We start from the raw sequence: 26,204 nt of genomic DNA, 5'->3' as shown, positions 1-26,204 counted from the left end.
TTGACCCGCATGCCTGACGGTCATCAGCTTTTCTAAAGTTACATTCTGAATTACGGTCGTGTTGCGACAAAATTCAACACTTGAATACATCTGCTGCACAATGCCACATGCATAGCCTGTACAAGTGACCCCGAATGCAAGTATGTATATGTATACACTTGCGATAGAGTGGTTTCACATCATCAGGCTATCACATGACCACACAGGAGCCAAGTACCGATGTACTTGAAGCACCTGCTGTAAGAGTTGTATCTCTAGGGGTCGTCCATAATTATCGAACTTTTTTCACGAAACGAAATAAGTTCGTTATGGGGTGGGAGGGGGTTGACCAATTTCGTTTCAGAAAAGTTCGATACATGTACATGTCTTTAGGAGCAGTGACACACTTGCGACTTTTGTTGTATACGCATGTATATCTCACCATTTTTTACGTTCTGAGGGGGAGGGAGGGAGGGGTTGGCTTGGGTCTAAACTAAAATAATTCGTTTGGTGAAAAATGTTCGATATTTACGGACGGGCCCCTAACGGGGCCACACAAAGTCAGAGTAACGTTTTAACGAGAAAAAATCCATCGCTAACTCAAAGAAACAACCAGCTACTGTAAAAGCAGAAATTTTCGGTGGTGTTTTATTTTCGGTAACTTCGGTGCGGACAGTTTTTACCGAAAATAAAACGCACCGAAAATTTTGGTACTACCGGCACTGTATACATGTAGTACAAGTACACTTACCTGGAAAACGGGTTTTACCGAAAATTTCCCTCTACCGAACTGCCGATTTTGGAGAATACCGAAAATATCACACCACCAAAAATTTCTGCTTTTACAGTATCCGGAAAATGCCAGAGACATGTAGGGGTTGACTGGGCGGTTCAGAAACTAGCAGAGACAACCGGGTAGGTCATGAAAAGTGTTTGCAACCGTTACTCTTAATGACTCAGGGGCCCTGCTAGCCAGTACATGGTGTGACTCGTGAACAGGGATTGCCAGGCGCGTACGCCGGTGCCCTTCAAGGGGGGTTTGGGGGCCTCCCAGGAAAATTTTCCAAAAAAAAGCAAAATGCTGCATTTTGAGCAAAAGGGGGTTCCGGGCACCCAGGAACCCGTACGGGGCACGCGCCTGAGTGCATGACGACGGTGTAAGTTTGTAGCCAGACGTTGTACAGATCATCAGGTGGCTGAGGATTGCCCAGTTAGCCTTGTCATGCCGGTGCGCGAAACGCAGCGTTTAACAATGACCCACCCGGTTGTCTCTGTTCCCTTCTGCCATTGTGATTTCGTACTTAAAGGTTTTCTGCACTCTCTGGCGGAATCAAGTTCTGGAGTTGTGAATGCAGCAGAATGCCTGGAATGGTGCCTTTTGAACTGAGTTTTGGGATTTGAGTGGGTTTTGTAGTTTCACCACTCCTTACGCTATTCTTGCCTCTTGCCGTCTTGGCTTGGGAGTCCATGACCAGGCTTGGTTGGGATAGTGACGGCGCGGTGCCCGTTACGATCGTACCGGCGCTCATACCCGCGTTCGGAAGTCCTGGAGTTGTGGATGCCGCAGAATGCCTGGAATGGTGCTTTTTGCAGTTTTTGGGATTTGAGTGGGTTTTGTAGTTTCACCACTCCCTGCATGCCCTGGTCTTGTCTCTTGCTTGGAGCTTGGTTGGGATCAGGGAGTCGTAAAATACCGGTATTTTACGACTCCCTGGTTGGGATAGTGACGGCGCGGTGCCCTACGAGTACGATCGGACCGGCGCTCATATCCGCGTGCTTATGTAAGCGACGCGGGTCACGCGGTGCGATCGCTATGAATGCGTTGAAAACTCGCGCGTAGATGGGGTCACGTTCTCATCATACTGCACGGCCTCCGGCTGCACCAAATTTTTTGAAACCTGGCGACTTGTCGACTGGCGTTCGAACTATCTTCTTGCTCGACAGTCTTTTTTGTTCTTCACCCATGGCCATCCCAGAGTTGACGAGAAAGTTTATGAACAGAACCAACCAATCAAGTGTGTGTGCCGATTTCCTTGTGATCTTTGCCGATTCCTAGCTTTTCTCTCACGAGAACCTTTCCTTTACCTTCCACAGCAAATTGATGATTTATCCACGTTTTTATTGAGATGGGCAGGAGAAAATTGAAAGGCGTCGCGGCAGCAGCAGTGAACCAGGATGCTTCTGCGGCACCGGAGACGAAATGTCCGCACGTGCACTTTGCCTCGTTCGCCCAGAACACCAGGTCGCTGCTGAACCCACGATTGTGGGCGTGCTCAGTGTGTGGCACCACGGAGCGAGTATGGGTGAGTTTAGACAATTACATGTACGGTAATTAATTAATCGCAATCAATTCCCGGTGCAGTTCCATTCAGTGAGTACGTCGTGTAGATTTTGAACATGACGTGTACTGTGTATGGACCTGGTACATGGTGTATGTAACCATTAAATTCAAACTACACACAGTCGTGAATTTTTAAGTTTCTATTATTCCCCTCCCCATGTGATCCCATAGCTGTGGAACTACATGTACTGTATGCTACAATCACTTGCATTTCAAGAGAACCTCCATGGGGTACAGTACTGCTGTCTTCCCACCAGTGTGTAACCTCCCTCCCTCCCAGAGGCAAGAACCTGACATTGTGCTTAAGTTCTAACTTTACTGAACTACTAGGACATGTTGCTGTGGCATGCAGTGCATCTATCGGCCATATGGTGTACTGCTGTGTGTGTCGGGTCAATTGTTTGAGGAAATCACGTCTTGTACGCGAAGAATGCAGCAAGTAGCAAAGTTAGCGGAATGCTCAGTGTAAATATATAGAAAAGAAAAAAAAGGAGCAAGGAACTGCACGTTACGCTATAAAGTATGATGTCCACTAAAACCACCAGCTACTAAACAATCAGCTCGTGCGATGACATTGCACGACACTGGCCGACGGTGCTCAGTAGTGTAGTGTGCATGGGGTTAAAGAGAATACACTCCTACCTCGGTTATGCGGACCTTTCAAAGTCCCGGGCCACCTGGATAAGTGAGGGATGAGTGTAGTACCATCTTGATCAGATCTCCCCCCCCCCCCCCCCCACACACACACTATGCTAGACTATGTCACTGCCACCATTGCTATCACCATGCTCCCATGGCACCTGGACCGCTGGGGCATCGTTGAGCCTGAATAAACAAGCGAGTGCAAGCCAGCTTCATCGTGGCACCGAAAACGGAATTCTTATCCATTATACATGTAGTACGTACAGCAATGGTGTTCAGGAACGTCATTCAGACACCGCCATGTTGTCGCTATGCCTACACATGGTGTGTATGTGAGGATGCATCCTGGCCGGTTTATGGCATTCTGGGGGAGCCAAACCAAATCGTCATTTTTTTGTTGGCAAACTATGGTATCCTGCTGTGTACTGAACTGGGCATGTGGACTTGATGGGCTGGCAGCCATTTGAAATGAGCTCCCCAGCTAAGCTAAATCATGAAAGTACCGGTAGAACCTGTTGTCAAATTCCGTTTAGTAATGCCCACAGTCTTGATAATAATATAAATAAGAAAGGTAATCGAATGCTGCATCTTGCGGTGGTTTGACAGTGATTACCCGAATATCTCCCTTTGATGTCATTGTCATAATTATAGTCAAGGTTGGGTTGCAGCCAAGACTGCTCCAGGCCAGAGGAGAAGAGAACCGGAACTAGTGTGAACTTTTCTTGGCATGTTTTTATTCCTTTTTGTTTTGTTTTCCAGGCTTGCTTGTTCTGTTCATTCATGGGATGTGGAAGGTGAGCATACAGGAATGCTACTTTTGTAGCTCAAGTTTCTATCGTTCTCTCTCTCTCCCTCTCTCTCTCTCTCTCTCTCTCTCTCTCTCTCTCTCTCTCTCTCTCTCTCTCTCTCTCTCTCTCTCTCTCTCTCTCTCTCTCTCTCTCTCTCTCTCCCTCCCTCCCTCCCTCCCCCCCCTCTCTCTCTCTCTCTCTCTCTCTCTCTCTCTCTCTCTCTCTCTCTCTCTCTCTCTCTCTCTCTCTCTCTCTCTCTCTCTCTCTCTCTCTCTCTCTCTCTCTCTCTCTCTCTCTCTGACTCAAACGAATTGTCCTGTCTGTTGTATTTTGTTACACACTGTGTGTGTGTGTGTGTGTGTGTGTGTGTACTTAGGGATGTTGGTGGGCATGCGCTGCAACACCATCAAACAACAAAGGTAGGGTCAGGTCAGGCTTACTTTGCACTCTGTTGTGCTACCCCATTCACCCCCCCCCCCCCCCCCACACACACACACTCACGCACACACAAACACACTCTCTCTGTCTCCCCGTCTCTGTCTCTGGATGCTTTCTTTCCCTTGGATGTGGAAATAACCCTTCTATAGTAGAAGTGTAGAAGCACTGTGCCTGCCGCTTATATATGTTGGAAAAGTTAAAAAGTAGAAAAGCACTACCATATTTATCGGGATCTGAGCCGCACATGAAAAACTAGGCCCTAATCACCTATTTCTGATCAGTTCCCTAACACAAGAAACATCCAAGCTGGAGTCATATTTACACCAAGAGGAGGGTTTGAATTGGACTGCGGTGTGGCTCGGACCCCGCCAGACATTGTTAATCTCGTTCGCATTGAAAACCGTTTCAACCGTTTCAACCGTTTGTAACCGGAAACATTACGGTTATGTAACCACTTTATCTGGGCGGTTGGATAACCGGTTAATCCGGTATAGTCGTTGAAGCCCTAATTGTTGCCATTGCTCCCGTCTCAGCTCGCGTTGATGTGCTGTCTTTGCTGCTCCTGCTCTGCCTGTATCTATTCTCATTGTGTATTACTGTGTGTAGCATGCTGTCACGATGGAAGTGAACGATATGTATGTCCACTGGTAAGTGGGTTTCTTGACTTTAGCTTTCGTTTGTTTTGAGGTTTGCAACCAACTCGAACAGGCAGGATCTGCTCATGACAAGTACATGGACAGTGCTGCTCAATGAAATCCGATTATGTCAGGTTTGCCCTCTGCACACGTTTCACAGCCCAGTGTTTGCAGGTTGTTCCTACCTCTACCTGCGCTCGTACAGTGTGTTAGTGGCTGATTGTGAGTTACGCTGTTCGTGTCGACTGATTGCGCTATAGTTGTTACTCTAGGTGCATCAACTCTGTACATTTGTGACTACATGTATAGTTGTACTGGTTGTGTTGGTGAATCCTCATTGCGTTACGAATTTCCACTGATGAGTGTCTCACAAACGCATTTTGGAAAACTAAATTTTTTTTCATTGTTAGGACTTGACAATTTGTTCCTTTCGTTGCCTTCGTACGATTATTGTCTCTTCCGTATAGTTTGCTATTCTTCATGTGTGTGTTGTTTTCTTTGCACAGCTACATCTGCAATTGTTATGTGCTGAGCGACAATATTTTCAATGACCTGGAGGTGCTGCGTTGCAACATGCGTGCTCTGGCAACGCGCTCCTTTGAGCAGAGCCACACACGAAGTGGCCATGTCATGCGCATCGAGTCTACCGCCAATGTACACTCGCAGGACTTAAGGTGAGCCCTCTCTCTCTCTCTCCCTCTCTCTCTCTCTCCTTTATATTGTGCACTCACAGCACAAGTCGGTCTGCCGTCCCACTGCTGGGGATTGCAAATATGGTCCTGTGGCAAAAGTCCATTCAGTATTGAAGGTGCATTGCTCCTGTTCTAAATATTGAGAAGATGAATTATCTATAACTAGCTGTCCCTTCTCCATCCTGGAGTGGAACCAACAAGGCCAGGCTATGATACACGAGTGTGTGGGCTGTCAGAGTGATTATAGTGTGGCGACCCAACTCCTTAGCCAGGTTGCCTAGGCAAGGGGAATACGTCTTGCAATGACATTGTTTTCTAAGAAGTACGCCCCATTCCTGTTTGGAGAATCTCACTTGTATGAGATCAAATCTGTGTCGCATGTCCGGTTTCATTCTGCTCCGCTGTTCCGTTGTTGTGCAGTAATTTGGAGGAAGAGCAGGATATGCTGGCGAATCAGATCGAGACTGCCGACACGCACTTCAAGTGAGTTCTGTTAACCTATTGGCTGTCATTGCCTGTGTGTACTGGAGCACATGTGACTGTGGCGTGTATCAGTTGCCTGCACCAGTTGCCTTTCCTAAACTCCCAAACACTTCACCAATTGCCTGCACACTGACTTCCTTACTCAGTGTCCCAAACGCTGCACCAGTTGTACAGCTACATGCAGTGTGCAATGGTGCAGCTTTTGGATAAGGCAAGTCGGTGTGCAGGCACCTGCAGGTTAGTTGCTAGGCATCTCCTGTGTTGTTTTGGGAGAAATCTGTCGAAATTCCTGGTGTCCGCCGTTTACTGTGTGTGCTGATCGCTGTGTGTATGGGTGTTTATGTGGCTGTGCATGCTGGTGTGTGCAGGGGCGGCCAATGCCGCACCAATGATTTCATCTTGTGAATATTTGAAGGGTTGCCTGATGATCGTAGTAATACGTGAAACTCAGAGTTGTGACAAAGCTTCCAATCTCTCTTGTGAATATTTTAAGCAATCAAATATGGGCTATCTGGGCCCAATTTCCGAAACGCTTTCCTAGCGGACCCCCCACCAGACCCTCCACCTATTCATGTCCGCACCAATGTCAAATACCTTCCGATGTCTGTGGTGTGGGTGTTGGTATGAGTGTGTGATTGTGTGATTGAATCAGCTGTGTGGTATAGACCAGGCTAAAATTAATGGCTGTCGATTCTTAACCATAGGTTGTTCGCTATCATCGCTTCAGCAATGGGCGTGTATACGTTATACATGTAGTAGTAAGTGAGTGTGTGTGTGTGTGTGTGTGTGTACATATTTATATGTACGTGTCGTGATGCAGAGCAAAGCTTCTTGTGAAAGTGATCAATGCTTGGCACCAAACTGCACATTCTTCAAAGGTACAGATTGGGTCTCAGTCTCTCTCTCTTCTCTCTCTCTCTCTCTCTCTATTTCTCTCTCTCTCTCTCTCTCTCTCTCTCTCTCTCTCTCTCTCTCTCTCTCTCTCTCTCTCTCTCTCTCTCTCTCTCTCTCTCTCGGTCTCTCTCTCTCTCTCTCTCTCTCTCTCTCTCTCTCTCTCTCTCTCTCTCTCTCTCTCTCTCTCTCTCTCGGTCTCTCTCTCTCCCTGTTTATTTTAGCTACCCACTAGCAGTTAGATCTTGGGAGCTTGCTACTCTTCCATTAGTTGTACTTCTATCCGGCGATATTGTGTTCTTTGATGATTTGTAGGAGTTAGAAGGAGTTTCTACAAACACATTATCATATGGAATGTCTACATGTGCTGTTTGAGAGATATTGGATGAATCAGTCATGCTAGTAGTATATTCTGGAGGATCTGTGTGGATATGGGTCTGTATCTGTCTGTGTGTCTGTGTCCGCTTTTGTCTGTACATCTGTATGCTCGTTTGCCCGTGCATGGTGGGCAGGCTGCCGCAAGCTCAGCGCCGAGAGTGGTGCCGGTGACTCGACCGTGCAGCAGCTCATCGCTACCTGGTGCCAGTAGTACTAACTACAGTGGTATGTTCCAATGTCGCTTTAAAAGCCTTGTCAACACCGATGTTGCCTTTTATTTTTTATTTGAAACTCGGGTATTGAGCCAGTAATAAATGTAGAAAGTATATAGTATCTAGTTCCAGTGGTGGAGAGTTACTCTTAACTCGTTCTATATGTCCTTTTTCCTTTCTTTATTTTTTTATTTTTTGTACAAGTGCCCATGAGCTCCAATCTTTTTAGAGTTGAGGAGCAACAGGGTAGTGAGGTCTAGTGTACTCGGCCGACCTGAGGTCTCGGCTTCATAGTGACCTAGATGCGCTGATATCATGAATAAAACTGAGCCTCGCTGTGTCTCTTTTGCCGAGCTGTAGAACTCGGACAGACGACATCCGGGCTTCCTTGATAGACGTTCGAAGTTCAAGTTCAAATAATCGTAGCGGGCCATTAACGCGTTGCTGTCTGCTGCACCGTCTCTGCTTTTGTTCAAATTCTCTCATGTATGTTACAGGTCTAGCATCGTTAGTATACAACCCCGGGGGTTTCGGATTGTTTGTCTTATAACGAGTATTATCTACTATCCGGACGTGAATGTACGCGTTTCAGGTGTCAAGGGATTTCTGATCGTTGTCTACTAATGCGGTTGTCTTGTAACTGATGTCATACTAACAAGGGTAGACCTGTATTGTTCGTTTCTGTGCTGTCGTGTAGTGGTTGGAGATAGCAAACACGAACAACCGATTGCTCCACCGGTAGATGCACCATCAGTTCGACGAAAGCCAAAATCGCTGGCCTCGGGTGTGACGGGACTGCGAAATCTCGGCAACACGTGCTACATGAACTCGGTCTTGCAAGCTCTCGGGTATGTGTGTATCCATGTGGCTGTGCTGTGCTGCGCTAGTCTTGGTGTCCTGTGCTAGTCAGGTGCTGTGCACTGCTCTATGGTGCTGTGTGGTGTGCTGTGCTATGCTGAGCCAGTCCTTGTGGTCTGTGCTAGTCAGGTGTTGTGCACTGCTCTGGTGTACTGTGCTAGTCAGGTGCTGTGCTAGTCAGGTGCTGTGCTAGTCAGGTGCTGTGCTAGTCAGGTGCTGTGCTAGTCAGGTGCTGTGCTAGTCAGGTGTTGTGCTAGTCAGGTGCTGTGCTAGTCAGGTGCTGTGCTAGTCAGGTGCTGTGCTAGTCAGGTGTTGTGCACTGCTCTGGTGTACTGTGCTAGTCAGGTGTTGTGCTAGTCAGGTGCTGTGCTAGTCAGGTGCTGTGCTAGTCAGGTGTTGTGCTAGTCAGGTGTTGTGCTAGTCAGGTGCTGTGCTAGTCAGGTGCTGTGCTAGTCAGGTGCTGTGCTAGTCAGGTGCTGTGCTAGTCAGGTGTTGTGCTAGTCAGGTGTTGTGCTAGTCAGGTGCTGTGCTAGTCAGGTGCTGTGCTAGTCAGGTGCTGTGCTAGTCAGGTGCTGTGCTAGTCAGGTGTTGTGCTAGTCAGGTGTTGTGCTAGTCAGGTGTTGTGCTAGTCAGGTGCTGTGCTAGTCAGGTGCTGTGCTAGTCAGGTGTTGTGCTAGTCAGGTGCTGTGCTAGTCAGGTGCTGTGCTGGTCAGGTGTTGTGCACTGCTCTGGTGTACTGTGCTAGTCAGGTGCTGTGCTAGTCAGGTGCTGTGCTAGTCAGGTGCTGTGCTAGTCAGGTGCTGTGCTAGTCAGGTTTTGTGCTAGTCAGGTGCTGTGCTAGTCAGGTGCTGTGCTAGTCAGGTGCTGTGCTAGTCAGGTGCTGTGCTAGTCAGGTGTTGTGCACTGCTCTGGTGTACTGTGCTAGTCAGGTGTTGTGCTAGTCAGGTGCTGTGCTAGTCAGGTGTTGTGCTAGTCAGGTGCTGTGCTAGTCAGGTGCTGTGCTAGTCAGGTGCTGTGCTAGTCAGGTGTTGTGCTAGTCAGGTGTTGTGCAGTGCTCTGGTGTACTGTGCTAGTCAGGTGCTGTGCTAGTCAGGTGCTGTGCTAGTCAGGTGCTGTGCTAGTCAGGTGTTGTGCTAGTCAGGTGCTGTGCAGTGCTCTGGTGTACTGTGCTAGTCAGGTGCTGTGCTAGTAGTCAGGTGTTGTGCACTGCTCTGGTGTACTGTGCTAGTCAGGTGCTGTGCTAGTCAGGTGCTGTGCTAGTCAGGTGCTGTGCTAGTCAGGTGTTGTGCTAGTCAGGTGCTGTGCTAGTCAGGTGCTGTGCTAGTCAGGTGCTGTGCTAGTCAGGTGTTGTGCTAGTCAGGTGCTGTGCTAGTCAGGTGTTGTGCTAGTCAGGTGCTGTGCTAGTCAGGTGCTGCGCTAGTCAGGTGCTGTGCTAGTCAGGTGCTGTGCTAGTCAGGTGTTGTGCTAGTCAGGTGCTGTGCTAGTCAGGTGCTGTGCTAGTCAGGTGTTGTGCAGTGCTCTGGTGTACTGTGCTAGTCAGGTGCTGTGCTAGTCAGGTGCTGTGCTAGTCAGGTGTTGTGCTAGTCAGGTGCTGTGCTAGTCAGGTGCTGTGCTAGTCAGGTGCTGTGCTAGTCAGGTGCTGTGCTAGTCAGGTGCTGTGCTAGTCAGGTGCTGTGCTAGTCAGGTGCTGTGCTAGTCAGGTGCTGTGCTAGTCAGGTGCTGTGCTGGTCAGGTGCTGTGCTAGTCAGGTGTTGTGCAGTGCTCTGGTGTACTGTGTTAGTCAGGTGTTGTGCACTGCTCTGGTGTACCGTGTTTGTGGTGTCGTGCTCCACAGTGCTCTGCTAGCCAGGTGTGCTGTACCCTGCTGTGCCATGCTCCACAGCGCTGGGTTGTATTGTGCTGTGCTGGGATCTGCTGTGCTATGCTATACTCTGCTCTACCATGTTGGGCTGGGCTCTGGTGTGCTCTGCTGGGCTGGGCTGGGCTCCGCATTGCTAGCCATTCATCATTTTAATCTGATGGTGCAGAGGCTCATGATTTAGATAGCAGATCAGAATACAATTTGATTCAATCCATTCACTGCCTTTCTGATAGTGTGTACACGTCGTATCTGCATGCCTTCATGTACCTGTTCCTGATGCCCAGACACTTGACATTCTTCCGCGAATGCTTTCGGCAAATGATGCTGCCTGTACTGACGGCGGGAGCAGCGACAGAGGGCATCAAGACCACGCCGTCCTCCGCCAGGCCAACATTCTCCAGGCTCCTCAGCACTCCCCAGGAGCGTGCCGAGAGCTTTCAGCGAGACTTGTTCTACGCGCGGCAGACCACCATCGAGTGTTTCAATGTGAGTTACTTGTGCACTCGGGAACAATGTTATGATTGTCGTTGTCTAAATTTCTGAATGCAATGAAGTATGTTGTAGCCGGTCAGAATGATGTGTGATTCCCATATAGCACATTCGAATCATGTTGAGCAGTGCGTTAACTCTGTTGTTCCTGCGTGTGAGGTGTGCGGTACTAATGCGGACAGTAACTGCTTCTGAACACACGCACACACGCACACACACACACATCCGTGCGTGGACAGTAGAGGCATTTTGATTCCTTGTTATCTGGGTTTGAGGATTCCTAAGAGCTCTGTAGAATTCATGTTGTGAAAGATGAGTGGATGTCTCTTCAGGTGACGGCGGCTGCTCCGAGTGAGATTCGTCCCGTACTCGTTTCACCGCAGTTTGTGAAGGTCTCAATCGGTGGGCATGCACACCATGACACAATCATGGTGGAATGGCAAGTCTTGGCTACTTGTGCACCTGTGTGGGTACAGTGCATACTGACGTTTCTCGGGGAAAAAACCCTCTAGGTCAATGGTGCTCTAAGCACTGAAATCTGGTGTAGCCCTCTCTGAATTTATTTGTTTTCTCTGTGTGTTGTTCAGCAATTGACCATGTCGTTCGCAGACAGCTCCACGAAGCATCGACTCTCAACTCACTCGGTTGGTTTAAACGGTGGTGACGGCGGGGCTACCAGCCAGCGTGGTCGTTCACATCGTGTTTCCAGTACGGGGGCCAGTAAGCCGGCTAGCAGCATGTCTTCGCCGGTGGTGGGCCAGTCGCAAGCGTCCCAGGCATCGCAATCACTGTTAGTCGGAGCTCAGCTCTTTATGTGTGTGTGTGTGTGTGCGTGCGTGTGTGTGTGGGGGGGGGGGGGCAACCATGTGCCATCTCTGAGGACTCGCTCTGGGGGGGCTCTTTCTCTTCCTAACTTCCCATGCCGGAGTTGGGTCTTCTTACATGTCTGTTTTCATCAACTTGAGTACCCCTTCGACTTCGTGCCCGTAGCAATAGTTGCGATGATAAAGGTGCTGAGGTTGGCTGGCATTATCATTCATGTGCTATTCATGCTGGTCTGTCATAATTACAATCTTGCCTTGTCTCTCATTGTGGCCTTTTCCCTGGTAGGTCTTTAGTGACGGGGCTGCATCAACTCTTTCGCGTCACATGGTCTGGGAAGTGCCCTGTGTTTTCTTTCTCGCAATGTGGCAATATTGGTGCGGTATCAGCTGACAACCTGGTGCCTCGCCTCACAGTTGAGCTGACGAGTTAGAATGTGTTTATTACTTGCTACCGTTTGATAGACTGGATGAAATGATTCATCTTGCTTGTGCTGGGTTTCAGTACTCTTCTGGGTACTGAGCTGATTTTTGTGATCTTGATATTAATTTATTAATTTTTGTTTTGTTATGGGTCTCTCTCTCTCTCTCTCTCTCTCTCTCTCTCTCTCTCTCTCTCTCTCTCTCTCTCTCTCTTTGTCTTTGTCTCTTTCTTTCTACCTAACTTCTTTGCCGCATGCTTAGACCGTGGCTACACCGAGCGCACTGCTAGTTTCCATCTGGCGACAGATCCCTTCTTTCCGTGGACACGAGCAGCAGGATGCACAGGAGTTTCTCTCGTGAGTGGGTTTTTTTCTGTTTTTCTTCACACCACGAGAAAGTCATTATGAGCTAAGTAGAGACAATGTAAGTGCTGTCTGATGATCACTTAGTTGTGAGTGATACTCAGAGACACAACGGTTTCTTCCTCCTCTTCTTCTTGTTGATTATTCTAACTTGAATTTGGTGGACTGTGCTATTGTGTAGGTGAGTGTGGCCAGTAACGTAGGTCTGTGTGAGCTGCTGGGGACTCTGAAGCCTAGTGGCTGCTGGGAAGCAGTTTGGTTGGTGCCAGTAGTCTATCCTGTGTTTGTACTTAGTGTGTGGTGTAGGGAGGTTCTTGCTTGCTTGTTATCAGTACCGCCTATGTGAGCATGGTCATTTAGTTAATGGTTTGCTGTGTGTGGGTGTGTATGTGCGTGTATGTGTCTGTCTGTCTGTCTATGTGTGGGTGCATGTGTGTGTGTATGCGTGTGTGGGGTGTGCGTGTGTGTGTCTGTTGGGTAACGCTTACGCTCTCTAGGCACTTACTGGAGCGCCTGGAGCTGGAGCTTGGTCGTCTTCCAACAACTTGTGTCGCCAGGCTGGTTCTACCCAAGAGAGAAATTGTGGTACCATCTGACATCATTCCGGCTGCTTTCCGTGGAAAGCTACTCAGCGAGGTAGGCAGAATGAAAGTCAAAGTAACTAAGGTCTTTTAAAAATCCCATTGAGCCTTTCACCCCCAGGTCTCGGCCAGGCTGGACCAACCTATTGGGAGCAGATTCTGCAGTGCGTGAATACGTGGGGGGGGGGGGGCAATCTGTCATATCTAGTATGTCATATAGTAGAATGACCCCCGTAGTGGAAGGCCCCCCCCCCCCCCCCCCCCCCGGTCATTGTACTATAATAGATTGCCCCCGGGGTCACTCTACTATATAGTACAACGACCCCCCTCGGCCGCTATTTTAGCAGAGGTCCGTGAACTCCTGAACTCTTGCTAGTACTACACCGTATACGTATACACGTGTAGATCGACCCCGAGGTCATACTCTTTCTCTCTGACAGATGCACACATTGGTTAAAATTTAATCAAACCTGGTGATTGTCATTCTCCTCTTTCAAGGATCAGAAACAAAACTCTTATTAGTTTCGCTCCCATGTCATTGGGCAACTCTGCCCGTTTGGTTCATGCGAAGTAAAATAAAAACCAACCAACCAACCAACCAAACTCGCTCAAAGTGCTCGGGGTGTACGTGTGTTGGGAATTTCTATGGAAATGTTTGGTCTCTCAAAAAAATGTATTGTACTTCTGACTACGAGAGTATTATGGCCCCATTTTTATCGCATTTCTGCCTTCATGGAGAGAATAGAAATATATAATTAATCACAAAGCCTTCGCCAATTGGTGATATTTTATGTTGGTAACCAAGGTAGTGGCTGACAACAAAAGGATGCTACTAACAATGCTGCTTAATTGATTATGACCAACAGTTAACGAACTAGTGAGAATGAGAGGTTGTAAATTAGAGGTTTACAGTTTTAGGGGCAAGGAGAAAAGTCACAGTAATCCCCTAGATCAAAAAGTAACAATCATCAACACACTGAATGAAAGCTAGGGGAGGATGCACGCACAATATGTTGCATATATTTTACTTTCGTCCAACAGACATCACAATATTGTAGTGGCACCCAGAGGAATTGTCGAGGTAAATCCCAAACTGGTTCTTGCCTGCACTGCGAGGTGTATGCTTCTGCCAGCTCAGACGACTTCCAAACTGGCAAAGAACAAATACAGGAACTTGAAGCCAGTCGGCAACCGCTTGGCATTCATCGTTTGTGCCCCAAACTCCAAGTTCTCGCATCTTCTTCCTTTGGAGGTAGTCGTCACCAGTTGTTCCGTCAAATTCCAGAGCTGACCCGTTGATGTGCTCACAAACAAGTTGACGCACTTCCGCATGCTGGTCCTCGCTGCCAGTCACTGCATAGGCTACAGCTCGGAAAAAGCAGTTGCCATCACCTCCAATCTGCTTGTTCCTGGTCGGCTTTGAAAAAGCGTTGAATGGCTTGTTGCATACTTGGCCATAGGGCCCGGATTTAGACACATATGTTAGATTCTCCTTGTTGCACACCTTTCTTTGCCACTGTACATTGGGAGGAGCAAAGAGATGTTGCGATGGTGATGTGGTAGTGCCAGTAATAACAACATCAGGACTGCGGCTGCTTGTGGTGGTAGCTGTTGCACCTATTCTCATGGCGACACTTCGACACAAGCTCACTCCTTTTGTTGAGAGAGAGGTGCTTGGGTGCTTGCGCGATTGCCAATTTCTCTGCCAGGCACAGGTTGCACCTTTTGCTTTTGTTGCTCTACCACTCGGTATTGAGCACTCTCTTGGACAGCCTGGAACCTCTCTGTTTTAATATCAATGCACCTATCACACACACAATAATCCAAAAGGAGCAAGGAGCACACAGAAAACGCAAAGGAACACTGAACTTGCAAACTTTCTTCCAACTCCAAAACAAAAACAATCCAACACAAGGTGGGATGTTCATGTCTCCTAAAGAGGAAAAGTGCGCGACCTATGTACACATGTTGTGGACTTTTCACCACATATTCCCACAATCAAGAGTACATAACCCCGGACTCTTGCCACAATCCATAATGTCCACGTGGAATCTGTGGTGTAAACTCCATCCCTTTCTACCTGCACGTGCGAAACGACAAGTCTGGTGGACTCTGTAGTAGAATGACAGGGGGCAATCTACTATATAGTAGAACGACCCCCCCCCCGGGCATTGTACTATAGTAGAGTGACCCCGGGGTCACTCTACTATATAGTACAATGCCCGGGGGGGGGTCCATCTGCTGGGGGGTCATTCTACTATAGTACACCGGCCGTGCAAGTATCGATCAGCGCTGTGCAGTCAGTGCAGTGCAGTCAGTGCAGTGAGTGATGCATGCGCATGTACGAGTCGTACTGTACAGATCTGTTGCAAAACGATCGATCATCGACGCATCGCGTAGTACGTAATAGTACAAATTTCATATTCGCGTGTCAAACTTTCGCGATTCGACCCTGCTCGCGAAAGTTAATCGCTCGCGAAAGTTTGTCGTTTTACAGTATTCTTACCTGGCCGTCTAAGAAACATATTTACATGCATGTGTTTTTCGGGGGGGGGGGGGGAATTGCCAACGAGTGACACCGCTTTCTTACTCTCCCTGTCTTCATGACACACACAAACACGGACACACACCATGCCTTGCCTGTGTACTTGTAGGTGACTTGCCAGACATGCGGGACGAGAACGAAGCAGCGCGAAGTGTTCTACGACATCTCGCTTGACTTTCCCGACAGGTATGCACAATACGCTGTTGTGATTCAGATATTTGTACAATCATGTGGAATCCTGATAATTCACCCAAAGGCCACGTTTGCTTCAGACTCTTTAGACTGAGTTTTCCGCATCCGAAGGAGCGCCACCGCCCGCAAGGACAAGGCTGTTCCCAAATTGCAAGGAAACACTTTGAATTATCTGTAGATGCTCTAACTGTCCACCCACGCACCTACAACACCATACGCATATCAAAATGCTCGCCTTGTTACTCCGTGTTGCAATAAGTGGTATGGACACATTTTTGCTCACTCTGACCTTTGCAGTACAGTCGGTTTGCCCGTACTGAACTGACCAGTGCAGTGTACAGTGTATATCCAAGTATAAGCGAATGGCCAAATGCCCCCACATATTTTATGTGTACATGTACCCGGATTTTGTGGCACTTTTTAGTTTTTTTATTAGGCGTGCGTGTGTTTCGTTCATGAACATGAAATAACTGTGTGCACGTGTACACTTGGGGTCTGCTTCTGGGTGTGCCGGCTTCAGTGTGTACTAGTATCAGGGCGTGTGCACTATGTGTGTATGCTGTGTGCCCTGTTGTGTTCAAGGTACCAAGCCAAGATGGCTAGCTCCAGGTCTTGCAAGAGAACGGGGCGACCGCCATGTCAGGAGCCGTGTGATCTAAAAGGTACTACGTCGCTCATACACTGCCCGTATTAAACTTTGAAATGTCCGTACCTCCAAATCACATACATTGTTGATGGGGAAAGGCCATAGATCTGGCATATTTGAACAGGTGACGTGGAGACAATAAGGCAATGAATAAAACAATGTGTGCACTCATATCACAATCGTTGCTATGATTATGATACGAGTGCACATCATTGCATCCATTTCTTCAGCCACTGTACGAAGATCCCTGAGGCACTTTGGGCTTTTATGATACACGTAGTAGATGTTCATGAGCATGTTGGAGACTTCGTCCAGATAGGTGTTCTTAAACGCATCCTTCGCTGCCAGCTCCAGGCGATGGTTAAAGCAATGGACAGCAATAAGCCATGGCATGTCATACTCAATTCTGAGGAGTGCTGCTACTCCGCGCCGGACACCCAAATTTACCGCAGCACCATCCATGCACATGCAGACGAGTTTTGAGCGCCAGTTGTCGACTCCGAGAGAGATGAAGGTTTCATCGATGCACTGAATCAGACCGGCAGCAGTGCAGTCCGCCACATCCTTCAGTGCAAGAAAGTGAGCTTGTACACAACCTTGTTCAGCACTCACATACAATACATACATGAGCTCCTTCTCTTTAACGCTGCTGTCTGTAGATCCATCTATACGGCTGGTCATGAACTTGGCTGACTTCATCTCTTGCAGCACGGAATCCCTCATCGTCTCACCGACAATCTCCACGAATTCACTACACTTGTGGGGAGCACAGTACGTCGACCCTACGGAAACGCCGTGTCTCTTCTTTAGATCTACTTACTAGCCCAGGGTACTTTGCAAACGGCAACTCTTCAGCGGCAACGAAGTAGGCAACTTCGAACAGCTTCTTCAGTCTCGTGTGGTCCTCTGCATTGGCACCAGCTATCGCCTTTCCAAGCGGCGGTGATCTGTAAATATCTTGAAGTGTCATTGTAACAGTTCGCCCAAGATTCACAGCTTTCGTATGCATATCTGAGCGAGAGTGCTTGGCAACGTTGTCCTTCTTCAGTGCACTTCCACTTATACCGTCACCGAACGCCGTGCTGTAATTCCTCAAACCACGAAGCGAGGACGCCTTCTCCCTGTACATCTTGCAAGATATCTTGGTCACAGCTCCACCCCTCGACTCTGCGCAAATCCATTCTTTTTTGGGATCAAATTCAGCAATCCACTTGTCCACAGTGCCTTGCTTCACAGACATGTCGCCAGTGAAGAGGCTTCATCAATAAGGCAAGCAGAGTTTACAAAGATAAGTCCTGAACGGTCGAGACGCCTACTGCTAGTGAAGGAACGCGGTCTAAATCTCAAAAGCAGGTGAAGTACTTGTCGACACTCGCCTCGTGCTTCCTGGGCTGCACTTCAAGTAAGTTAGTTAGTTTCCAAGTTCACGTGCTGCAGTGCGCGCGCACACGCGGAGAAAGTGCGACATATGGATATGGTCCCGCGGCCCGCGCGTGCGTATCGTGTAGAATCTACCTGCAGTGCAGGCTGGTCAACCACACACACACAGTCTAATCTAGGCACAGTGCATGCCGCGCCGCCTCGTGGCGCCTAACCGGCCACACACACACACTGTAAAGCTACACATGTGCATGCGCTACGCGTGCACTACAAGTCTATGTCCAGGGCCATACTAACATGTATGTTGTGTCGCAGTTTACCGCGACTCACTTTGAATCGCAGACACTGTTTTGCGTCCAAACTGCGCTGCGATACCGGTTTAATTAGTCCCTGCTACTGCAAGTCAACAAATATTCGGCGCATATTTATTTTCGGCCTGGTAATGTTTGGCCGAAAATTTGTTGCTGGCGGTATTTTGTTTTGCAAGGTTCAGTGTGATAGTGTATACAGGTGGCAACAGTGCAGGCCGAAAATTTGATGCGGCCAAAATGGGTTTTAGCCCTGGGAGGCCGAAGTTTGAATGGGTCGAAAACTTGTAGACTTACAGTATCTGTTTGATTGGCATGCCAGGCATGAGTATCCTGTACGATTGGCATGCCAGGCATGAGTATCCTGTACGATTGGCATGCCAGGCATGAGTATCCTGTACGATTGGCATGCCAGGCATGAGTATCCTGTACGATTGGCATGCCAGGCATGAGTATCCTGTACGATTGGCATGCCAGGCATGAGTATCCTGTACGATTGGCATGCCAGGCATGAGTATCCTGTACGATTGGCATGCCAGGCATGAGTATCCTGTACGATTGGCATGCCAGGCATGAGTATCCTGTACGATTGGCATGCCAGGCATGAGTATGCTGTACGATTGGCATGCCAGGCATGAGTATCCTGTACGATTGGCATGCCAGGCATGAGTATCCTGTACGATTGGCATGCCAGGCATGAGTATCCTGTACGATTGGCATGCCAGGCATGAGTATCCTGTACGATTGGCATGCCAGGCATGAGTATCCTGTACGATTGGCATGCCAGGCATGAGTATCCTGTACGATTGGCATGCCAGGCATGAGTATCCTGTACGATTGGCATGCCAGGCATGAGTATCCTGTACGATTGGCATGCCAGGCATGAGTATGCTGTACGATTGGCATGCCAGGCATGAGTATCCTGTACGATTGGCATGCCAGGCATGAGTATCCTGTACGATTGGCGTGCCAGGCATGAGTATCCTGTACGATTGGCATGCCAGGCATGAGTATCCTGTACGATTGGCATGCCAGGCATGAGTATCCTGTACGATTGGCATGCCAGGCATGAGTATCCTGTACGATTGGCATGCCAGGCATGAGTATCCTGTACGATTGGCGTGCCAGGCATGAGTATCCTGTACGATTGGCATGCCAGGCATGAGTATCCTGTACGATTGGCATGCCAGGCATGAGTATCCTGTACGATTGGCATGCCAGGCATGAGTATCCTGTACGATTGGCGTGCCAGGCATGAGTATCCTGTACGATTGGCATGCCAGGCATGAGTATCCTGTACGATTGGCATGTCAGGCGCAAGCATGCTGCACGCATTAAGTCCACATTCTGTTTGTACTTTGTTTCACGTTCTTCATTCGTTTCTAATTGTTCGTACACTCCAACACAGCCACTCACTCGCACATGATTTACTCTCCACTTCTCCGACTCCGAGAACGGTCTCTTCACTGCGAATATCTCCGAAAATTGTGATATGGAATGTAAATTATCCGTGTTTGCCATTGGAGTTGGAGAAGTGACGAGCTTGTCATGCTCCTCATTCGTCAACCCATTCTGTGTGTGTGTGTGTGTTTGTGTGTGTTTGTGTGTGTGTGTGTGTGTGTTTGTGTGTGTGTGTGTGTGTGTGTGTGTGTGTGAGAGAGAGAGAGAGAGAGAGAGAGAGAGAGAGAGAGAGAGAGAGAGAGAGAGAGAGAGAGAGAGAGAGAGAGAGAGAGAGAGAGAGAGAGAGAGAGAGAGCGAGAGGGAGAGAGTTTGAGAGAGCAGGGGTGATTGGAAAGTGTAGTTGAACTGCCACGCAAAACTTCTTTCTATAATGTACAGAGTAAGGCTTTGCATGCACTTCAACGTATAGAAAACATTTCAAGTTAGAAGCTGTAGGGTTCAGTAGTTGTAGTATGAGCAATGAATAGCCTCAACTGCAAAACATCTTCAAGCATTAATGCAATCATGTGTGTGTGTGTCAATCTGCCTTTTGTTTGTGCACCGGTCAGATATCCTGGAGAAGTTTGTGGCCTGCGAGGACCTGGGACCCATCTTCTTGTGCAACATGTGCCTGGGTGTTACAAGTCAGGCAGCGGGAGTAGGTAAGTACACATGTACACTGCTGGTCAGAGAAATCCAACCACATGAATAAAATTACGCAGGACGCTGCGCAGCCCTAGCACTACATGCATTGTTCTGTACACTCGAACGCTACGCTACTTTATTCATGAGGTTGGATTTCTCTGGCCAGAAGTGCGCCTCTCTAGGACTAGGAGCTTAGATTTTTGCAGGGCGGTGGAGTTCCTACGGATGCTGAAATCTCAGTCTGAGTCTCAAGCGAACCGTGCATTTTTTTAACGCATCGCCGAAGTCGCACCAACCTCTTCTTCACACAATCAACGATGATAATTCAATTTGTTGTGTCCCTGTTGACGATGCGTGCTTGCCCTGCAGCCAAGCGCCGTGTCAGTCGCAGTGCCAGTGTCATCACAGCTGGGCAGCGCTATCAACCCGCCGTCAAGCAGCTACGCTTGGAGAGGCCACCAGAGGTGAGTCACTGATGAACGACGCATAAGAAAGCCTCAGGCCTGTGGGGATGCCCTATTCAATTCTTTTTACATAAATCATGCGTTCATAATTATCATAAAGCGAAGGTCCCTGGTTCGAGTCCTGGTGACTGATGACAGTCAATTTTTTCTTCAGACTTTTCCTGTTTGCATCTTTCCCTCAAACCAGTGAAAATATTAATCATGAGCGCTTTTTGGCGTTCAGCCTCTGCTTGTCCCCAGCAATGGTAGCTATAAGGGACAAACATGTTGGAGTAGAGGGGGGGGGGGGGGTAATAGCAGTGCACTTGGACATACAGGGGCGTCGCACACAGTACGGTCACTACGGTATTGATTGTACCACTTTTTGCCCCTAGTACCCCGGGAATCAATAAAATGCACTGATTTGGGCTCTAAAATAATTCCAAAATTTTCGGCTCAGCCACCACTCCCCCACGAGTAAATTGTACTTCAGATGGCTGACCGTACCACACTAAAATACCTTCCGACGCCCCTGACATAACTGTATTTTAACCTCATTTCTTCACATTCTGTTCAAATTGTCTTTGATTGGTCTTCTTGTGCAGGTGCTGAGGCTCCATCTGAAGCGGTTTAGGTGAGTGCCGCTTGGTAGACTCCTCTGCCCTGGTTGATTGTCGGTTGACTGCCGTTTTCCCAGTGTAATCGATTCTGAATGTGACCCAGGAATATTCACCGACCGGTGAAATTCTAGCCTGTTTGTTCTTCGGCTGCCGACAGTACTGCAGCTGAACTGTGCAATATGAGTATAGCAGATCATTTCAGCACTGGATTGTCGTGACATTGTGCTTACAAGTACCACAGACTGACGTGTTGTCGGCCATGGTGATGTGTGTCTGTGTGTATGTGTGTGTGTGTGTGTGTGTGTGTGTGTGTATGTGTGTATGTGTGTGTGTGTGTGTGTGTGTGTGTGTGTGTGTGTGTGTGTGTGTGTGTGTGTGTGTGTGTGTGTGTGTGTCTGTGTGTATGTGTGTGTGTCTGTGTGTCTGTGTGTGTGTGTGTGTGTGTGTGTATGTGTGTATGTGTGTGTGTGTGTGTGTGTGTGTGTGTGTGTGTGTGTGTTCTCTTATTCCTGCAGGTGGTTTCACTCGAGCCGCGAGAAGATCAACGTTCACGTACACTTTCCCCTGGAGCTGGACATACGGCCGTACTGCGTTCCACCGCCTACACCTGCCACTCGCCAGCCACAGCGGCAGTGTGCACCGCCGGACGGGCCCAGCTCTGCTGCCGCCACCGCAACTGCCGCCGCGGCGACTAAACCAGCCAATGCCAGGCCGGTGTCGTCACGCGCCGCGAGAGGTCGCAATCCGCTGGTCCGCACCGCAGCAGTGGACCATTCCACTAGCGTTAATCCTGCAGCCTCGTCACAACCCTGCAACAGTAGTGGTGGTGGCGATGGTGAGCTTGTCTCTCTTGAAGACGTGCTCGACCTCTCCGAGGTGTTCGGCAAGCGGCCGGCATCGCGGCTGTGCAATAACGCGGATGATAACGGCGGTGGTGGCGGTGATGATCATGATGGTGACGATACGTTTGAGGGTCCCGCCAGCCAGTTCAGTGCCGATGACTATATCTACGACTTGTCCAGCATCATCATGCATCATGGCACCGGGTAAGAAAAAAGTACTTTTCCGTATCTCTGTGTGTGTGTGTTTCATGATGTGGTTGATGTGATGGAGGACAGTACCCATGATTGACGTGCTGCGGAGCTGTCAAGCCGCAGTGAACCCTGCCCCTTGTACAGCGTAGCTGAACAGAGGCTTTGCTGCAGAGATTAGCCCCTCACTCTGCTGTACGTGTGTGTGTGTGTGTGCGTGTGTGTGTGCACGTGTGTGTGTGTGTGCGTGTGTGTGTGCGTATTGTTTGCTGCTGTCATGGTACCCAGGTTCAATCGTGGCCACTACACGTCCTACTGTTGGAACGAGATAGCAAGTAAGATTTAGATTTTTGCACATGTTTCCGTGCTCGCAGGCACACATATGCACACACACGCACACACACACACGCACACACACTCTCTCTCTCTCTCTCTCTCTCCCTCCCGGACCGCTCACTGGCTCAGGTAATTGAAGACATCATGTGACCCTCTGATGTAAGGGTTGTGTGGAGTTGGAACCAACATGGCTGCTCCGTACGGTCATATGATAGATGTGAAACGGCTCGATTGTCGCTTGACAAATTCACTGTACGTTTGTACGTACTTGTATTTACCGGTTTGTTGTTTGTGTTTTCTTCAGGGAGCTGGGTGCACTGCAACGATGCACGTCTAACGCTGTGTTCCGAAGCGGAGGTGCTGCAATCGCAGGCCTACATTCTCTTCTACGTACGCCGTCATGGACGAGCAGGCACAGGTACGTGTACCACATTTCTTTTTGCATTTGGTTGTGCAGTTGTACTTTTTCTTCATCTTCTCGTGCTATACAGCACTGCATGTTACATAAATCAATGTACCGCTACGCTCGCTGGAATCCAACCCAAAGTGACTGGCGCCCTGGATAAGTTCCGATTAGGCGATGACCAGGGGTGAAACGGGTGCCAAAATCGAGGACCCGATTACATCACGGTACTTGTACATGTGTATGTCCAGCCGCATTCATACCACTTCCAGGACGTCAAGGGCCGTGCAAGTTGAGGCCGCCAACAAAGCACTCTGGGTCGGATTTCACCGAGCACAACTGTACCTGCTGCCACTAAGGCAGTTTCTGTTGCAGATGGCTTTGCATATCGACTTCTGGTGGTTTGTTGACACCAAGATATGCACATTCACTCATTAGATGTGTGAAATACACTCCTATCTCTCTTACCCGGACCTCGAAGTAACGGGCACAGTGTGGGTGAGTTTTAGTGGAAATACAGGGTTCTAGCCAAAAAAAAGAGGAGGGTAGCGGGGCGCAGCGCCCTCCTACTCTGATTGAGCGCTCCTCTGTGAAAAAGTGTCCCCCCCCCCCCCCTACTCATTTGTCTATTTTTGTAGGGGTGACAGGGGTGATCCGGGTACCCGTCTGTTTAGCTGTTGATCCGTTAGCAAACGAGTACCCGTTAGTCGTGCACAATGTTACAGTACAGTATTATTAGCTGGCTTGTATAGCCGTACAGTTCGATGTGCAGTTCGAGTGTGATATTGGTTGTTCGATCCTGCTACTTATGACAATTTTGACTGTTTTGCAAGTAGTGCAGTAAGTGCATATGCTGCACTCTTGTCGCGATGTAGTGTACTTGCTGTGAATTGCATGTCATCGCATGTACTCCTGGTACGAAATGCGAAAGGCTATTGTATAGTAACTGTTACTATTGGCTGCTAAGGGTACCCGATAACCCGTCCGTTAAGCCACGTACCCGTTTGCAACCTTAAAGGGTAACCGTTTAACCCCTATATTTTTGTGCTTTTTCATGCCATTCAACGAAAAATGCAGTCAATACTCAATAGTCACTACTACTAGAGGGTTCATAAAGGCACAGTTGTCTGGGGTGAAGTCGGGGGTTCGTCCCATACGTTGCATGGCAAGACAATTTTTGGAAAATGGAAAAAATGGGTTACGGGGTAACTGTTTCCTATGCCCCCCCCCCGTACTATTTTGACCTGGCTAGAACCCTGAAATATTACTGCTCTTTTGAAAAATTTCGTGGAAATAGTGACGCCACATGCCCGTATCTGTGGCTCTTCCTCCTCAAAGCGTGAACGTTATGTGGTTCAGAGTTACGGACATTTTTAAAGCTACGGGCACTGCCTAGTCCTGGGCCGCCCAAATTTTTCCTGGCTTAAGTGCAGTGCTAACTCTGGTCTTGTTGCTCTTGCCTATCTCTTCCTAGGCTATTCGCCATTCTCGGCTAATGTTCCCATGGCAACCACGCCAATCTCGCCGTCAACATTGTCTCCTCTCTTTGCGCCCAGCTCCAAGGTGACACCCACTAGATGAATGAAATGGCATGGTGGAGTTGTCACATGCGTGTATTTAGTTTCCATCACCCGCGGTATCGTAGGTTTGCCGCGCGCTAGAGAGAGAGAGAGAGAGAGAGAGAATGTGCGTGTGTGTGTGTGTGTGTGTGTGTGTGTGTGTGTGTGTGTGTGTGTGTGTGTGTGTGTGTGTGTGTGTGTGTGTGTGTGTGTGTGCAGCACAGTTGTACGGCCATGGTGGAAGTCGACATTGCCCTCATTGGTTCTCTGCTGCAGTATCACAGGCATTTGTTGATACGTACAATCCAGTCTACTCCCACTGCGCCATGGACAGCTGTGTGTGATCTGTTTTTTGGCATGCCCCTACATGTTCATGTATCGCCGGCCTGAAGTGATGATGTTCAAGTTTATCAGGCATGCATGCCCGGGTATATATTTGCACGCGGCCGTTTGTTTTAGCGTTCATTTCTTTTCAGCCGTGACACTGCGTGGCCGTGAGTGTGTATACTGCAGGTGCTGTGCAGCGGTTGTCTCGTGTTTGTTTTCATCGTGTTCCCCGTGTCGTGAATTTTTTTATACTTTGACTTGATCTATGTACTTGTAGGCTGTATTGAGATACTGGGACGATCGAGAGGCGTTGAAAGATTTCTACGCTCTCCGACACACACACGTACACACACGAACACTCACACACACACACGCACACACACACACATACGCATGTGTAGCTTGATCTTGATTGTATCTTCTTCCGGAGATTTCTCATGGTGCTCTGCACCGTTCTCTGCTGGGTTGTTTCTTTGTTGCATCACCTTTTTCTCTCTCGCTTGTATTGTTCGCCGGCTATGCCTAGCCCTGCTTACTACAACACGCTGACAGCTGCAGGCTAGCTGTCGTAGCCATGATCCCAGTGTGCATGTGGGTGCGTGCGTGTGGGCGCCAATACACACTGTTCGCTCCTGTCAAGTCTTGGCTCTTGATTCGTTGTTTCCTATTTTAAATCCTATCGTTACGGAATATTACTGCATATGATAACCCACTGCCATGGTGTGTTTGTACGAGCAAGTGCATTGTGCTCCAGACCACGTGTTGTACAGTAAAACCTGTCAAGGCGACCACCTGTCCAAGAAGACCACTGAAACCAGGCTCAAGTCAAGGGATGCTATTTCCAGTCAAATGGCCCTGGATAAGGAGACCAACTGGTAACAGAGACCACATTTTGAAGGTCCCTTGAGCGGTCGTCCTTTGACAGGTTTCACTGTACTTTCAAGAACACGTACAGTACTGTCAGGTGCCGAAGAGCAGGGAGTCGGTATTTTACGACTCCCTGCCGAAGAGCTGGAGGTTGGCCACGTAGCCTACTGACTAGGGGTGAAACAATTATACCGAATACTCGAGTACTCGCTCGGTTTTTTCAAAAATAATCGTAGCCTACTGCACTGTAGGTTGTTCTTAGTCTTTGTGCAGTGCGAGTCACCACGTACTCGTACAGCGCTGGCAACTGAAATCCGACCCCAGCTCACATCGCAAAGACCGTAAAACTACGAAACAGAGACCGCTAGAATGTGAACCCACCGCCCAGGGGGTCGGATTTCAGTTGCTAGCACTGTACGTACGTGTACTTGTAGATATTGGTATGCTGCGCATGATGAAATTCTTGCCTGTCCGTTCTTCGCCCAACACGGCAACAGCACTACTGTGGCTCCTGTGACTCGCAACACTCACCTCTTCACGTCAGAGACTGCAGCTGACAAGGAGATCTGCCACACACGCATGCATGCA

At 48.7% G+C, this 26,204-nt stretch overlaps 1 protein-coding gene across 1 annotated transcript; it reads left to right on the top strand.

Moving 5' to 3' along the window:
- Positions 1-1,890: 1,890 nt before the first annotated feature.
- Positions 1,891-25,480, top strand: LOC135822935 (ubiquitin carboxyl-terminal hydrolase 44-A-like). The gene is made up of 23 exons (XM_065335774.1): positions 1,891-2,282; positions 3,722-3,756; positions 4,127-4,169; positions 4,795-4,835; positions 5,330-5,497; positions 5,936-5,998; positions 6,819-6,876; positions 7,402-7,492; positions 8,177-8,327; positions 10,483-10,684; positions 11,275-11,477; positions 11,798-11,851; positions 12,192-12,287; positions 12,791-12,929; positions 15,529-15,605; positions 16,194-16,273; positions 19,955-20,047; positions 20,400-20,494; positions 21,079-21,107; positions 21,609-22,139; positions 22,413-22,459; positions 22,765-22,878; positions 24,338-25,480. Exons 1-23 carry the CDS (start codon positions 2,106-2,108, stop codon positions 24,442-24,444), a joined length of 2,694 nt encoding a protein of 897 aa, XP_065191846.1. The 5' UTR covers positions 1,891-2,105; the 3' UTR covers positions 24,445-25,480.
- The last annotated feature ends 724 nt before the right edge of the window (positions 25,481-26,204 follow it).

This window comes from Sycon ciliatum, chromosome 8, assembly GCF_964019385.1.
Source record: "Sycon ciliatum chromosome 8, ocSycCili1.1, whole genome shotgun sequence".
Classification (NCBI taxonomy): domain Eukaryota; kingdom Metazoa; phylum Porifera; class Calcarea; order Leucosolenida; family Sycettidae; genus Sycon; species Sycon ciliatum.
The sequence above is the reverse complement of the archived record's forward strand: the minus strand, read 5'-3'. Positions and strand labels throughout refer to the sequence as shown.

Bases quoted from the DNA above. Each gene is read 5' to 3' on its own strand.
- LOC135822935 (XM_065335774.1), top strand. From the start codon at position 2,106: ATGGGCAGGAGAAAATTGAAAGGCGTCGCGGCAGCAGCAGTGAACCAG. The intron at 4,170-4,794 runs GTAGGGTCAGGT...TACTGTGTGTAG, and splicing joins AACACCATCAAACAACAAAG to CATGCTGTCACGATGGAAGT. The intron at 5,999-6,818 runs GTGAGTTCTGTT...GTCGTGATGCAG, and splicing joins ACTGCCGACACGCACTTCAA to AGCAAAGCTTCTTGTGAAAG.